The sequence below is a fragment of the Syngnathus typhle genome, linkage group LG2 (assembly GCF_033458585.1).
Source record: "Syngnathus typhle isolate RoL2023-S1 ecotype Sweden linkage group LG2, RoL_Styp_1.0, whole genome shotgun sequence".
In the NCBI taxonomy this organism is placed as follows: domain Eukaryota; kingdom Metazoa; phylum Chordata; class Actinopteri; order Syngnathiformes; family Syngnathidae; genus Syngnathus; species Syngnathus typhle.
The window spans coordinates 25,132,420-25,147,208 of NC_083739.1; the positions used below are offsets into that span (position 1 = coordinate 25,132,420).

At 42.7% G+C, this 14,789-nt stretch overlaps 1 protein-coding gene across 21 annotated transcripts in view; it reads left to right on the forward strand.

Annotated features, from left to right (window-relative positions):
- LOC133150542 (tumor protein D54-like) overlaps nt 1-14,789 on the forward strand; it is a 208,327-nt gene that overhangs the window by 128,123 nt on the left and 65,415 nt on the right. For 8 of the 21 annotated variants that reach the window (XR_009713791.1, XM_061273128.1, XM_061273130.1 and 5 more), the window contains 3 exons: nt 400-501; nt 3,693-3,719; nt 3,824-3,868. The exons of 3 other annotated variants lie outside the window; for them this stretch is intronic. Coding sequence is in view for 15 of the 18 variants with exons in the window: in XM_061273128.1 (XP_061129112.1) it covers nt 400-501; nt 3,693-3,719; nt 3,824-3,868 (174 nt within the window). In the remaining 3 variants the exon portion in view is untranslated. The remainder of the gene's footprint in view (nt 1-399; nt 502-3,692; nt 3,720-3,823; nt 3,869-14,789) is intronic. 10 more of the 21 variants (XR_009713793.1, XM_061273132.1, XM_061273133.1 and 7 more) reach the window with 2 other exon arrangements.

Consider the following 14,789-nt stretch of genomic DNA (forward strand, 5'->3'; position numbering starts at 1 on the left):
GTTTCCATGCACCGACCATCAATCAAACATGATTAGGGATAGTATCCCTTTATTTCTTGCACATCATTGATGTGATCTAGGTTGCAATCAACACACAAGAAAGCCTTCGACCACCCCAAATAGTTTAAAATTACGCGGGCATCACTGTCTGGGCCTATACCAGATGTGTGTGAAATGGTACCCAAGGAGATTATTTTGGCAGAAAAAGAGTAGAAATAGGAATGGGGAAACCAGCTATTCATTAAACTTTACAGTATTGCTCCCTTTACCCATCAAGGCCTAAATGTGGGAGCTCCAGGGGTACACTTTAAACATTGTTTTGTTTTTCACAGGTAACTAGTTACTGTATCTGAAAACATTTTAAAGTAACCCTTCCAACCCTGGGCTACCCCTTCTCAGATACAAGAAGACTCAGGAGACCCTCTCTCAGGCAGGACAGAAGACCACTGCGGCGCTCACCACCATGAGCTTGGCAATTAGCAGGAAACTGGGCGATATGAGGTATGGAGCTGGTTGGTAGCAGTGTTTCAACCTTCACATGATCATGACCTTTTGAGCACATTAAACCTTTTTTAGAAGGGTTCCATTTCAGTTCTATCCACTGCTCTGATTGATTATACTTTATTTTAGATGTATTTCATTGTTATTTATTATACTTTATTTTAGATGTGTTTCATTGTAAAACATGGTGTCTGCCAGGGCAGCTCAATTAATCGAATTTTAATCATAATCACGATTTTAGTTCCAGATAATCCCAGAATTCATATAACCGAGGACAAACGATTATTTGGTGTTTCCGTTCTGAGACGTGCATGTGCGTGTGTGGAGAGTGGAACTCCAGGCCATATTTAATAGGCAGTGTTGTACCTTAACGCGTTCGATGAACGAAAGTTCATGAATTCGTTCATATTTTGGATGAACGTGAACAGAATGGAACGCATTTTTGTTCTGTGGACGTTTTTGTAAATGTGCTCATTTTGGAGCCATTAAATGGTTTTGAACGGCAGTTCAATGATGCCAGGTTTTCTCAGACTTCAAAATAAATCCCCGCTACATACACTGTATACAAGGCTTAAATAGACAAGGGAAAAGGATTTGCCAACCCCGGTCACAAACAGTTGCACAGCTCGACACTCCATTCGATGAAAACTCCCGACGAGCAGCCCGTCTCACACACACAAACACACACAAACACACACTTGCTCTTTCTTGTCAAACAGCAACGATAAGTTATCATTCTGTGAGAGCATTCAGGAATTTGGTGTTGAATCACACATTATGGTTTCTGTTGTTTTAGTAATTAATTCGGGCTTTGCACCTTTACCTTTGCACTTTTATGTGCAAATTCTAAACGTTTTCAGGTTTTTTTGGGCAAACAAAAAAGTGTGGATGGAATTGGTGAAAATAATCACAAAATGCCAGGGGGTAAACAGCTCATAGCAACTTTTTTTTTTGGGTGGGGGGCCGGGGGTTGGGGTAAGAGAAGAACTAGAAATTCTTCATTTTTGGAACCATAAACTTAGTTCATAAAATTTTTAATTTGTGAACTGAACTTTGAAATAGTTTGTGTAGAAAAATGAACTTTCCTCGCACTGTTAACAGGAGTGTCTTTAAACACTTCCATAAATGCTGTTCCAAACATGTTTAATAAATGCTTTTCCAATTTCCAAATCTGATTTTAATGTTGAACAGAATTATTGTGATTGTGATTTTTACCGATAATCTAGCAGCCCTAGTTTCTGCTGTTTCTTAAGAAGTCTAGCGTTAGTTTTACTATCGTATTTTACCATAAGGCACACTAGAAAGCCTTTAATTTTCTCAAAAAACAAAGGTGCAGCTTTTAATAAGGTGCATTTTTGCGTGGACTGAATTCCAAAATGTGTTAATGTTGTGTGGCTGCCGCCACATGCAGGGACGTAATATTAGATGTAGACCCAATGAACCAATCATTTCGTTGTACAAAAATTCGTATCGCGCGGCGGTCAACCAATCAGCGAACTGTCCGGAATACGGACGTAGAATATGTACCTCCGTTGATAAATAAATACTATTGGTTTGTCCAAAACAAACAGCATTAGGATCCTTTAAAATGGCATAACCAAAGAGATATAATTACGAGGCACAATTCAAGCTTCCTGGAAAGCTGGGATCATTGCCGAAGAGCAACGTGACAGCGACAAGTCAATGACGAGAGGGAATTTATCATATTTAACTTGCCCGACTGTTAAGTTCTGATACAGTAGATGAGGACTTTGATGGATTTGCGTATAAATATCGATTAACAATGAGTACTGTATGGTTGGTTATGGTTAAATAGAAGAATAAAGTACAACTCACTGTCTTGCTCCTGTTTTGCTTTCTTTTGTTTACCGTAAGTCATGACATGTATGCCCTCTTTAATGTGGTGCATCCTATGTGTGGATTAAGTACAGACTGGCCCCCGCAATTGAGTCTTGGCCTTTACACTTGAAGGGTCTTATGGTGTGGAAAATGGGGTTATTTAAATTCTCTCTAATAAAAATGTAAAACTTGTACGGTTTCAGATTTTCTGACCGTTTGGAAACCTTTGTGGCTACAATGCACAAATATACAGGCTCAAACACATTACAACAAAATTGTCGCATAGTAATAATAACAATAAAAAGTCTCTGCACTCCTGTTAAAAGGAAACTACAGTGGAGCCTCAGTTCTTGATCACAATCCGTTCCAAAAGGCTGTACGAGAAGTGAATCGTTCGAATTCCGAATCATGTTTTCCCATTACAAATAATGGAAAGAATTTTAATCCGTTCTGAGCACAAAAAAAAAAAATCGCCTTTTTTTAAGCAGTTTTTCATTTGCGTATTTTTGTCCGATCGCGCAACTGCAGCGCACCGCCGAACGCGCAACCGTAGCGTGTCGCCGACCGTGCAACTACACTGCGCTGGTCGCATTATTGTGACAGCCGTTGCTGGAATTTAGAAAATATTTCTAATGTCCTGATGTACTTTCCAAAATTTAAGTGGACCTCAGTGCGCAAGGAGCTTAATTTGGTCTGATCGCGCAACAGCAGCGCGCCGGGCGCTCACTGTCGCATTGTTTTAAGAGCGTCTTTGTGTTTTAGGATGGCTTTACTGCTCCCACTTGCTTCCTTTGGAGGCATGATAAGAGTTGATGCAATCCTCAGAGTAACGAGATTGTAATAACGAACGGAGTCAGTTGGCATGGGGGTCGGCTCATTTCGCGAGGTTCAACAACCGAATTTCGTTCGACATCCGAAGAAAAAAAATCTCGAATTTTTTGTTCGAATACCGATTTGTTTGAGAACCGGGACGTTCGAAAACCGAGGCTCCACTGTATATCAATTTTTCTTTAGCAAGAAAGGGTTGTGTGCCACTGGATAAAACACTGCTCAAATTCTACGGTGTGTGGAATAAGACAAAAATAAAAAGTAAGATTTGTTAAATTAATTGGGCCAAAAAAGATTGCTAAAACGATTTCATTTTATTAGTGTTACTATTAATAAGTATAATAATACAATAATGTGCTAAACTAACAAACTTTTTTCTGGTCTATCAAACAGCAAAATTCTTCATGTCTCTTCACAATTCTTTGTCTTCCTTAATCCGCTCTTGTTGCTGTGGTGAACTAATGCTTTAGCCTCGGCTCACACTCATTTTTATGTCTTTCTTAATATTACTGTGTGCTCTGCAGAGTGCTTCCTTTCTCCAATTCTTATAGGTAAGGTCCTCTCTCCCACTTCACTATCCATGCATACGTAGGTCTGTCTGCTTTGTATTGTAACACGTGCATTTTTCTTTGTCTCCTCTTTAATGCTTGCAAAGTAGCCACTATTCCATTCGCCACTCTATAAGTATGCCAGCTATGAGGTAATGTAACACACACACACCACTAGTAATTATAAAAACTCATTGACAATATTAAAATGTAAGAATTTTGCTATGTTACAATTTCACTATAGCTGTGATCCATGCGGTTTGGAAGCAGGAACTAATAAAAATAATGGCTGACAATCTTGAAAACTTGAGAACCTTTGGTATAGGTGATACATCATCTATAGCCAGGCCAATATGATATTTGGGTGTCTAATATTGATATTAAGAGCTTAAAAATAATTAAAGTCAATATGTAATATATTATATATATATACAACTTTGAAGTGCTGTACATGAGATAATGGTGATAATGGTGTGAGATAAGTCCACGCATATGTACTGCACCTTTTATCTTTGCATGTGAACCTCTATGTACACAAAAATGAATACATATTGACCTAGGTCGATTAATTGTTGATGCTCTAGCATAGGGGTGGGCAAACTACGTCATTTTGTGTGCACCGAGTGCTTACAAAATCACAATAAAGTCTGTCTACGTCTAAAATGAGATCATGTATGTGCATCCATTGTACGGTATTCCAATGTGATAGTGTCGTTGACATTTTTGTGTTGTACAAAAACAAGTTTTGTGTGAAGACTGATGGTCTAGCCCATGGGTGGGCAAACTACGGCCCGCGGGCCGCATCCGGCCCATGGGACCGTTTAATCCGGCCCGCAAACCCTGAACAAATTGTATTATTAAACTTTTTTCTTTTGGTCATTTTGCCTGCAATGACTGCGTTTCCCCAGTAGATGGGGAAGCGCTCGCCTGCGCTTACTACCGGAAGCCGTGTCAGAAAGCTCGGTGCACACTCACAAGTGCGTGTACGTACTCAGTAGTACGGACATGGCGCACTCGCGCTCTATTTGTATCAGTCCCGAATTTAGAGCGTGGGCTGTGACGACAGCATTCTTGTAATTCGCGCGCTGAGCTTTCAGATACAGTTTTACGCTAAAGCCACCCACAAACCTTCCCCTGGAATCCTTCTATTAAAATGAGTCGCCCAAGGAAAAGCAAGGTGGACACAGCGCCGAGTGTTTAAAAAAAGAGTGGCCAATTTGGCTCGACGTACGCGACGTGACGTTCAGCCACATGAACGTCAACATCAACCCGTCACAGATCGAGGTAAACGGACCAACACCTCGGATCTCGCCTAAGAATTGCCACAACAAATTTTACTCCAGACTATGACGCACTAGCAAAAACGGGAGACCAACAACACTGTTCCCACTGAAAATGAAGGGGAGGCATTTTGAATATGATTTGTACACATAGCAGGGATTGAAACTAGCGACCATTCTTATTTTCAAACAATGCAGGATGCTCAAGAACATTGATGCACCACCTGTTCGCGACTAATCTTAACCTGTAAAGTTCTTAAGGCTTACTTTAAGGAAGTGTTTCTCGTTTCCTCACCTCTGTTACCAGGTGTTTGCGAGTTAAAACTCTGCTCTGATTTTCAGATACCCCTCACCGTGTTGACGTTTTGATTACTTTATTTGGATGTATGCTTTCACCGATTCTTCAAGATGATATATTTGGTCAGAATGTTTGCCGTTTGATGTGATCTCATAAGATCTTTCATTAATCTGACCTGCAGGCACTGAAGTGATGGAGACTGTTATTCATAATAACAGTGTCGTATTTTATGAGAATCACTGATAGCAGTTTTTTAGTGAATTATTATTATTTTTTTAATGCTGTTAATAAATGCATTTGTCTTCAAAAAACTTGTTTGGAATATCCATGCTTTACTACCTACTAAACGCCAAAATCTTTTATGCAATGACCTTTACAGGTCGCTTATATTACTTCACACAAACACTACGTCCATCTGCTCCTGGTTCGGCCCTCCGGTCCAAATTTAGAACCCAGTTCGGCCCGCGAGTCAAAAGGTTTGCCCACCCCTGCTCTAGCATCTACATAAGAATATACTATTTTCAAGCAGCCCAGAGTTTGAAGAGAAAGGTGAGCAGGTAAAGAAAGACAAGAGAAAGTCAAATATTTCGATTGATGGAGACAGTACTTTAGTTAGACTTGTCACGTTGGTAGTGTCAAGTTACATGGTGTTTAGGATGGTACAATATTGTGCGTGAATGTGTATTAGATTTGGCCCAGACGAATTGGCCCAGACGAATTGGCTCAGATGCAATTTCAAATTTCACCAGAAGATGTTGACAAAGCTTGACATGGGAGATCTGAAGGAGAGGGCCTGAGTAAGGGTTACCGTAATTTTTGGAGTATAAGTCGCTCCGGAGTATAAGTCGCACCAGCCATAAAATGCCCAAAAAAGTGAAAAAAAACATATATGTTGCTCCGTAGTATCAGTCGCGTTTTGAGGGGCGATTTATTCGACAAAATCCAACACCAAGAACAGACATGAACGAGCAACAACAGGCTAAACGATACGGTATGCTAACGTGACAAACACAAACAAGGAGCTGAGAACGGGCCTGACGTAACATTCAGTTATTTAAAAAAAACTATTATATAAATAACACGTTTATAAAACCATCTGTGTCACTCCAATTCATTAAATCCATCAATCGTCTTTTGTCAACAATGCCGTGTGCCGCGCCGCAGTTCAAATTATTCCACAGGCCATATGATATATAAACTATATTTTAAATAACTATCACATAAACAACAATATTATCAAACCATTTGTGTCACTCCAAATCATTAAATCCATCGATTAAATTTCTCGTCTTTTATCGATCGTCCTTTGTCAACAATGCCGTGTGCCGCGCTGCAGTTCAAATTATTCCACAGGCCCATACAGCAATATATAAACTATATTTTAAATAACTATCACATAAACAACAATATTATCAAACCATTTGTGTCACTCCAAATCATTAAATCCATCGATCAAATTCCTCCTCCTTTATGTCATCCTGGTGACAGAGGACATGTCCGGAGGATATGGCGCTTTAAAGTGTTAATTACTTTATTTGATTTTTTCTCTCTATTTTTCATGTTTTGAATATGTTCAAGATAAAGATATCAAAGCATGTGAAGTGATCAACTATACTAAAAATAACATGTGAAGTGGTCAACTATACTTGTAAGTAAGTGATGTGTTAATGATCAAGTAAAAATTGGTGAAAAAAAACATATATAAGTCGCTCCTGAGTATAAGTCGCCCCCCCCAACCAAACTATGAAAAAAACCGCGATTTATAGTCCGAAAATTACGGTACTTAAACTTCAAAATTAACTATTGTCAAACTGGTAAAGGGGGTTTGTTGGTTGAACCAGTCAACCTCCATTGCCGATTTAAATTTCACCACAAGATGGTGCCAAAGTTAGATTGACTTGACATAGGGGTAACCTGATGGAAACTAGTAGATCAATAAATTAAATTGTTAGTGACTAGAGAAACACGGATTATATTTTATTATATTTTGGATTATTTTATATTATTTAGTTTTGCTATAATATACTTTGAAACAACTTGAGTATTTTAATCTGCCAACTAGGAGAACCCATGATCATAGTTACGATTGTGTTAAAGTCAAAGTCAAAGTCTGCTTTATTGTCAACGTCTTCACATGCCGAGACACACAAAGAGATCAAAATTACGTTTTCTCTATCCCACGGTGACAAGACATATTACACGATAGACATACAAGTAAACGACGCAATATAAAAAACAAGATGGCACAAACAATAAATAACAAGAGTAATAATAAATAATAAATAAACAGATAACACAACAAATAAGAGCCAGTGTGCATACAGACAGTAAAAGTACAGGACGCTACGCAGAACGGGGAAGCGAGTTCAGGATCCTAACCGCCTGGAGTATGAAGCTGTTTGAGAGTCTGGTGGTGCGGGAGCGCAGGCTTCAGTACCTCTTCCCAGAGGACAGAAGCTCGAACAAAGAGTGAGCGGGGTGACTCACATCACTCACAATCGTGGTCGCCTTGCGGGTGAGATGGGATGTGTACCGTTTTTTTCCGTGTATAGTGCGCAATATTTTACTAATTTATTGTCCTAAAATCTGGGGTGCGTATTATACATGGGTACAAAGAAAAAAAAATTTAATTTTTTTTTTTTTTTTTTTTAAATAAAGTCATGGTACAACAAAACCAACAACAGGACTGACCGACAAAGTCGTGGAACAAAAAGACAGGGTGACATTACCAAAGACAGGAACAGAATGACAGTAACACATGCAATGATCCAACGGTGAGCGAGGGGCAGACAGGACTTAAATACAAAACACGTTACATCGATTGAGGTGACACAGGAAGAGCGGGGTGACACGAACAGAAACTATGGCAACCTAGACACATAGCAAAACTGGGGACGAGACATGACAAATCTCCCCCGAAATAAAACTCACCTTTCTTCTTGTTTGTTGTCAATCGCGCATCGCATTCAGCCATCCTGCCCAACACACTTAGTCAGTAAAATACATAATTGACGACACATCGTTTGATGCGATGGTGCAATCCTCGATGGTGTGTTATTGTCAAATATTGTTTGTTTTTTAATCTCCATCGCGGACCGGACGTCATACGGAGGCCGCCATTACAGATGCGCAGAACGGTTGCGCAAGACACGTCAGCTATATAAAGAGCGAGAGTTCAGTTCTCCACCTATTAGTTTCAATTCACAGTTTAATTAGCAGTTTCAATCAGCAAATAACAAAATGCGTATTACAGGTAATATTTTATTTCACAACACTTTGCCTTGTTCCTTTCGTCTCTGCTGTTCATTTCAAACACGCTCCATACGACCGCAATGCTCTTGTATCAGACGCTCGCTCGATCACCTGCTAGTTTGCCGTCTGTCACAATGTACCCTACACAAATCCGAAACATTTGTTGTGGCTCCGAGTCACGACGAGGGGCAAGTTTTGGTTTCCAAGGTTGTTTTTATTCCTCTTCAACGTCTCTCCCATACAGAGCCGCCTTTTTCACGTCCGCAGCCCATGCGCGCACGGAGCGCGGTGGTGCGTTTAGGGGCAGTCGGAGAAATCAACGCCAACAAAAAAAATGACATCCAGCCTAGTTAAGACCATACCAAAGACTTTAAAAATGGGACCCATTGCCTCCCTGCGTGTGTGACGATCTTTGGGACTTAAAAAAAAAAAAAAAAAAAAAAAAAATTTAAAAAAAAATTCATAAAAATTGGGTGCGTATTATACATGGGTACAAGCTTTTTTCCAGCATCAGCATGCCATTGTTAGGGGTGCGTACTATACATGGGGGCGCACTATACACGGAAAAAAACGGTAAATGTCCTTCAAGGAGGGGAGCGAAGCACCAATAATCTTACCAGCCGTGTTCACTATGCGCTGCAGGGCCTTCAAGTTGTAGTCAGTGCAGCCGCCACCCCAAACAGCAATACAGCTGGAGAGGACGCTCTCAATGGTGCCGCGGTAAAATGTAGTCATGACGGCCGGAGGAGCGCCCGCTCGCCTGAGTTTCCGCAGGAAGTACAGGCGGCGCTGGGCTTTCTTTGCCAGCGATGCGGTGTTGGCGGACCAGGAGAGATCCTCACTGATGTGCACCCCCAGGAACTTGGCGCTGCTCACTCTCTCCACCACAGCACCGTCGATGGTCAGCGGCAGGTGTTGGGTGTGACCCTTCCGGAAGTCCACAACAATCTCCTTGGTCTTGTCGACGTTCAGCAGGAGGTTGTTGTCCCTGCACCACGTGGTCAGAAGGTCAACCTCCAGCCTGTATTGAGTCTCGTCTCCCTTGGTGATGAGACCCACCAGAGTCGTGTCGTCAGCAAACTTCACTATACGGTTGTCGCTGTAGGTTGCAGTGCAGTCATGCGTCAGGAGGGTGAAGAGCAGCGGACTGAGCACGCAGCCTTGGGGGGCCCCCGTGCTCAGCGTGATGCTGGCGGAGATTTTGTCGCCAACACGTACTACCTGTGGCCTCTGACAGAGGAAGTCCAGTAGCCAGTTGCAGAGGTAGGTACTGAGGCCCACCGTGTCAAGTTTGCTGATGAGGCGTTGTGGCACAATGGTGTTGAAGGCAGAACTGAAGTCCACAAACAGCAATCTCACATACGAGTCCCTTCTCTCCAGGTGGGTGAGGGCCGAGTGGAGGACAGAGCAGATGGCATCCTCAGAGGACCGTTTGGCTCGGTACGCAAACTGGAAGGGGTCAATGGTGGGGGGGAGAACGGATCGGATGTGCTCTATGACAAGCCGCTCAAAGCACTTAATGATGATGGGCGTAAGTGCCACGGGGCGGTAGTCATTGAAGCAGGACGGAGCGGGTTTCTTCGGCATAGGTACGATGGTGGCAGCTTTGAAATACGACGGGACGATGGCCTGCTGCAGGGAAGTGTTAAAGATGTCTGTGAAGACTTCCGTCAGCTCACCAGCGCAGTCCTTCAGCGCTCGACCCGGGATGTTGTCAGGGCCCGCCGCCTTACGGATGTTGATAGCGGCAAGTGCCCTCCTCACGCTGTCGGTGGAGAGGCACAGGGGTCTGAAGGGGGAGTGGCCTTCAGCGGGCAAGTGCTGTTCTGAGCGTCGAAGCGAGCAAAAAAGCAGTTGCGGTCATTGAGCAGACGGACGTCGCCTTCACAGCTCTGCGGCGCGGGCTTAAAGTGACTATTGTGAAAACATGTTTTGTTGTTGCAATGTTTAATCGATATCAAACATGTATTTAACACTGATGTTCCATTTACACCTGAATGTATAAATGTGAGCAAAGACAAAGAGGAGGCAGGGGTTGAGGTCACCTCATCCAGTTGAGGCGGCAAGATGCTATGGTGGAAGGCTTTGATCCAACGCATGAGCCTGACCCGGAGGTCACCTCATCCGGTCGAAGATGCAGCTGCAGTCTATTCTAGAATCAGTCCTGGGAAACACAGGTATATGGACGTAATGGAAAAACTGGTACGTGACCAAGCTGGCGTAGGACACACATACGGAGGCTTTTAAAGAGGTCGTCCTGAGAAAGAACAGGGCTCACTTGCTCTCCCCGTCAGGGCTTTGCCCCTGCGGGCTGCCCGTGGGCCAGGAACGCCGATTAGATGAAGATGGATTTTTAATTGTTTTTTAGATTAGACCAAAATCTACTAAAATGAATTTATAGTATCTTCAAATTGGACTTTGTCAAATTTTAGGCTTCGAGATAGGCAGAGGAGAGACACGCTTCTGTGGCAGCAAGAGGGAGACGCGTTGTCCTCTCCCTCATCAAGGCTCATATCCTCATATCTTTTTAAACAAGATTCGGATTTTTGGAACAAGGAGAACTGACCCTTTATAGCTTTTGTCTCTTTCCCTTTTTTACTATTTGAGAGTTTCGCAATCGAGAGAAGTTCGAGACTGAATATTTTTTGCTCTATTGTGATTGGTGAGTGGAATTATTGTTGTTTGTTCGAACAATCGAGACTTGTAATTTCTTTTTCTTGCTTATTCATTACATTTCTTCTTAATCCTTAATTCGTAATTTCTTTATCTTGCTTATTCATTACATTTCTTCTTAATCCTTAATTCGGTTCTCAAATTAGCCCTCACCCACCTGGAGAGAAGGGACTCGTATGTGAGATTGCTGTTTGTGGACTTCAGTTATGCATTCAACACCATTGTACCACAGCGACTCATCTGCAAACTCGACAAGCTGGGCCTCAGTACCTACGTACCTCTGCAACTGGGTACTGGACTTCCTCTGTCAGAAGCCTCAGGTAGTACGTGTTGGCGATAATATCTCCACCAGCATCACGCTGAGCATGGGGGCCCCCCAAGGCTGCGTGCTCAGTGCGCTGCTCTTCACCCTGCTGACGCATGACTGCACTGCAATTTACAGCAGCAACCGCGTGCTGAAATATGCCGAGGACACGACTCTGGTAGGTCTCATCACCGAGGGCAACGAGACTCAATACAGATCGGAGGTCGACCTTCTGGCCACGTGGTGCAGGGACAACAACCTCCTGCTGAACGTCAACAAGACCAAGGAGATTGTTGTTGACTTCCAGAAGGGTCTAATATCTCCGCCAGCATCACGCTGAGCATGGGGGCCCCCCAAGGCTGCGTGCTCAGTGCGCTGCTCTTCACCCTGCTGACGCATGACTGCACTGCAACTTACAGCAGCAACCGCATGCTGAAATATGCCGACGACTTGACTCTGGTAGGACTCATCACCGAGGGAAACGAGACTCAATACAGATCGGAGGTCGACCTTCTGGCCACGTGGTGCAGGGACAACAACCTCCTGCTGAACGTCAACAAGACCAAGGAGATTGTTGTTGACTTCCAGAAGGGTCAAAGTCAAAAAAGTCAAAGTCAAAGTCTGCTTTATTGTCAACATCTTCACATGCCGAGACCCACAAAGACATCGAAATTACGTTTTCCCTATCCCACGGTGACAAGACATATTACACAATAGACACACAAGTAAACAAGGCAATATAAAAAACAAGAAGGCACAAACAATAAATAAAGAGTAACAATAAATAATAAATAAATAGATAACACAACGAATAAAAGCCAGTGTGCATACAGACACCCAACACCTGCCATTGACCATCGACGGTGCTGTGGTGGAGAGAGTGAGCAGCACCAGATTCCTGGGGGTGCACATCATCGAGGACCTCTCCTTGACCACCAACACTGCATCACTGGCGAAGAAAGCTCAGCGCCGCCTGTACTTCCTGCGGAAACTCAGGCGAGCAAGTGCTCCTCCGGCCATCATGACCACATTCTATCGTCGCACCATTGAGAGCGTCCTCTCCAGTTGTATCGCTGTGTGGGGTGGTAGCTGCACTGAATACAACATGAAGGCCCTGCAGCGCATAGTGAACACAGCTGGTAAGATTATTGGTGCTTCACCCCTCCCTGAAGGACATTTACACCTCCCATCTCACCCGCAAGGCGACCACGATTGTGTGTGATGTGAGTCACCCCGCTCACTCTTTGTTTGATCTTCTGCCCTCTGGGAAGAGGTACAAGACTCTGCGCTCCCGCACCACCAGACTCACCAACAGCTTCATACTTCAGGCTGTTAGGATCCTGAACTCTCTCCCCCCTCCACCCTCGGCTGCATAACGTCCTGGACTTTTGCGCTATATTCTGACTGTCTGCTGTATGGACACTTGCTCCATTTTTGCTCCTCTTATTTATTATGTTATTTGTTTATTTATTATTTATTCATCGCTCTTATTTATTCATTGTTTGTGCTTTCTTGTTTTTACTTTTTGTGCTGTTTACTTGTATGTATACTGTGTACTATGTCTTGTCACCGTGGGATAGTGGGAAACGTCATTTTGATCTTTGTGTGTCTTGACCTGAAGAAATTGACAATAAAGCAGACTTTGACTTTGATTGTTTTGTATTAACTATGTTAAAGTTAAATTAAAGTTAAAGCCCCAATGATCGTCACACACACATCTGGGTGTGGTGAAATTTGTCCTCTGCATTTAACCGATCCCCGTGGGTTTTGATCCATCACCTGCGGGAGAGGAGAGCAGTGGGAAGCAGCGGTGCCGCGCTCGGGAATCATTTGGTGATCTAACCCCCCAATTCCAACCCTTAATGCTGAGTGCCAAGCAGGAAGGCAATGGGTACCAATTTTATAGTCTTTGGTGTGACTCGGCCGAACCCACAACCTTACAGTCTCAGGGCGGACACTCTACCACTAGGCCACTGAGCTGGTTGTTGAGCATGGTTTTATATGCAGTAATTAGAACTTTAAATTTCTTTTGTTTCTCTATCTTAGTCATACTGTAAACCATTCAGTTCTTTTTAAGACAGATTTAATCCTTAACATCAGGAATTGTCAAACCTGGTTCGAAATAGATATCTTAAGCTCAGCTACGTGCAGGTGTGCGCTAGTCTAAATAACGAATCCTCGCAATTTTACCAAAGACAGCTAAATATATCCGAGATTTTACAAGTGCAACAAATCAAAGGAAGATAGCCGCCAGGAGAAAATTTAACAAATGTAACAAAAGCCTCAAATCACAGAAGGAGCCATCAGTATGGCGCGGTTATTCTGATGCCGTGTCTCAACAGATTACTCTACACGAGCTTCAAATGACTTTAGAGGGATTGCCGTCCTGAAGAGATTAAGTTCATTCCTTCAGAATCGATTTCTTAGAGGCGGTCAGCAACTCTGACGAATTATTTCCGAATTCCGGCTTATTTAACTCTCGTCTCCTCATGAAAGCTGTGTTGGAGCAACGGGGCCAAAGAAGAGTTTAACCCTTTAGACGGAGAGCCGGTCGCTTAGGTTTGATAAGTGCAGGATTTGACGTGGTGCCTAACGTGGGGCACAATTTTTAATGTTAGAAGCTGCCAATGTTACGGCTGTAACAAGAATGAAAACACATTCTTAACCTCAAACCTGCACTTTTTATTAAAGCGACTGGCTTCCCGTAAAATGGTTGAAAAAGCCTGGGGTGAAGGGACTCGTCCAAATGCTAACCACCTTTGTTAAATCAATTCTAAAAGAATCAATATAATCTCTTTATGACACCAATCCCTCTGAAGTCAAACAACGCTCGTGCTGAGTGACTTAAATCTGAGGCACGTCGTCAGAATAACCGCGCCATACTGATGGCTCCCTTCGGTGATTTGAGGCTTTTGTTATATTTTGGTCTTTAAGACCTCAGGGATTCCTTGATCTAGCGCACACTTGCCCTAGTTGTGCTGAAGTAACTATTTATATGGGTCAGCTCTACTTCGTTGCCGAAGTAGCTGGCCTACACAATTTCATTCAATGAAGAGTCGAATTAATGGAAGTATGACACTAATAGTATTTGAGAGGAAATTTAATACATTAATTCTAACCGTATATAAACTCCTTACTGTTGAAATGCTCCAAATAAATCAATTATTTAAACCAATGATATTTTCAAACGAATTAAATATTTAGACGGAATAATATTATCCTTCAAATAATTTTGAAGGCAATTTAATGCGTCAATTGTCCGAGTT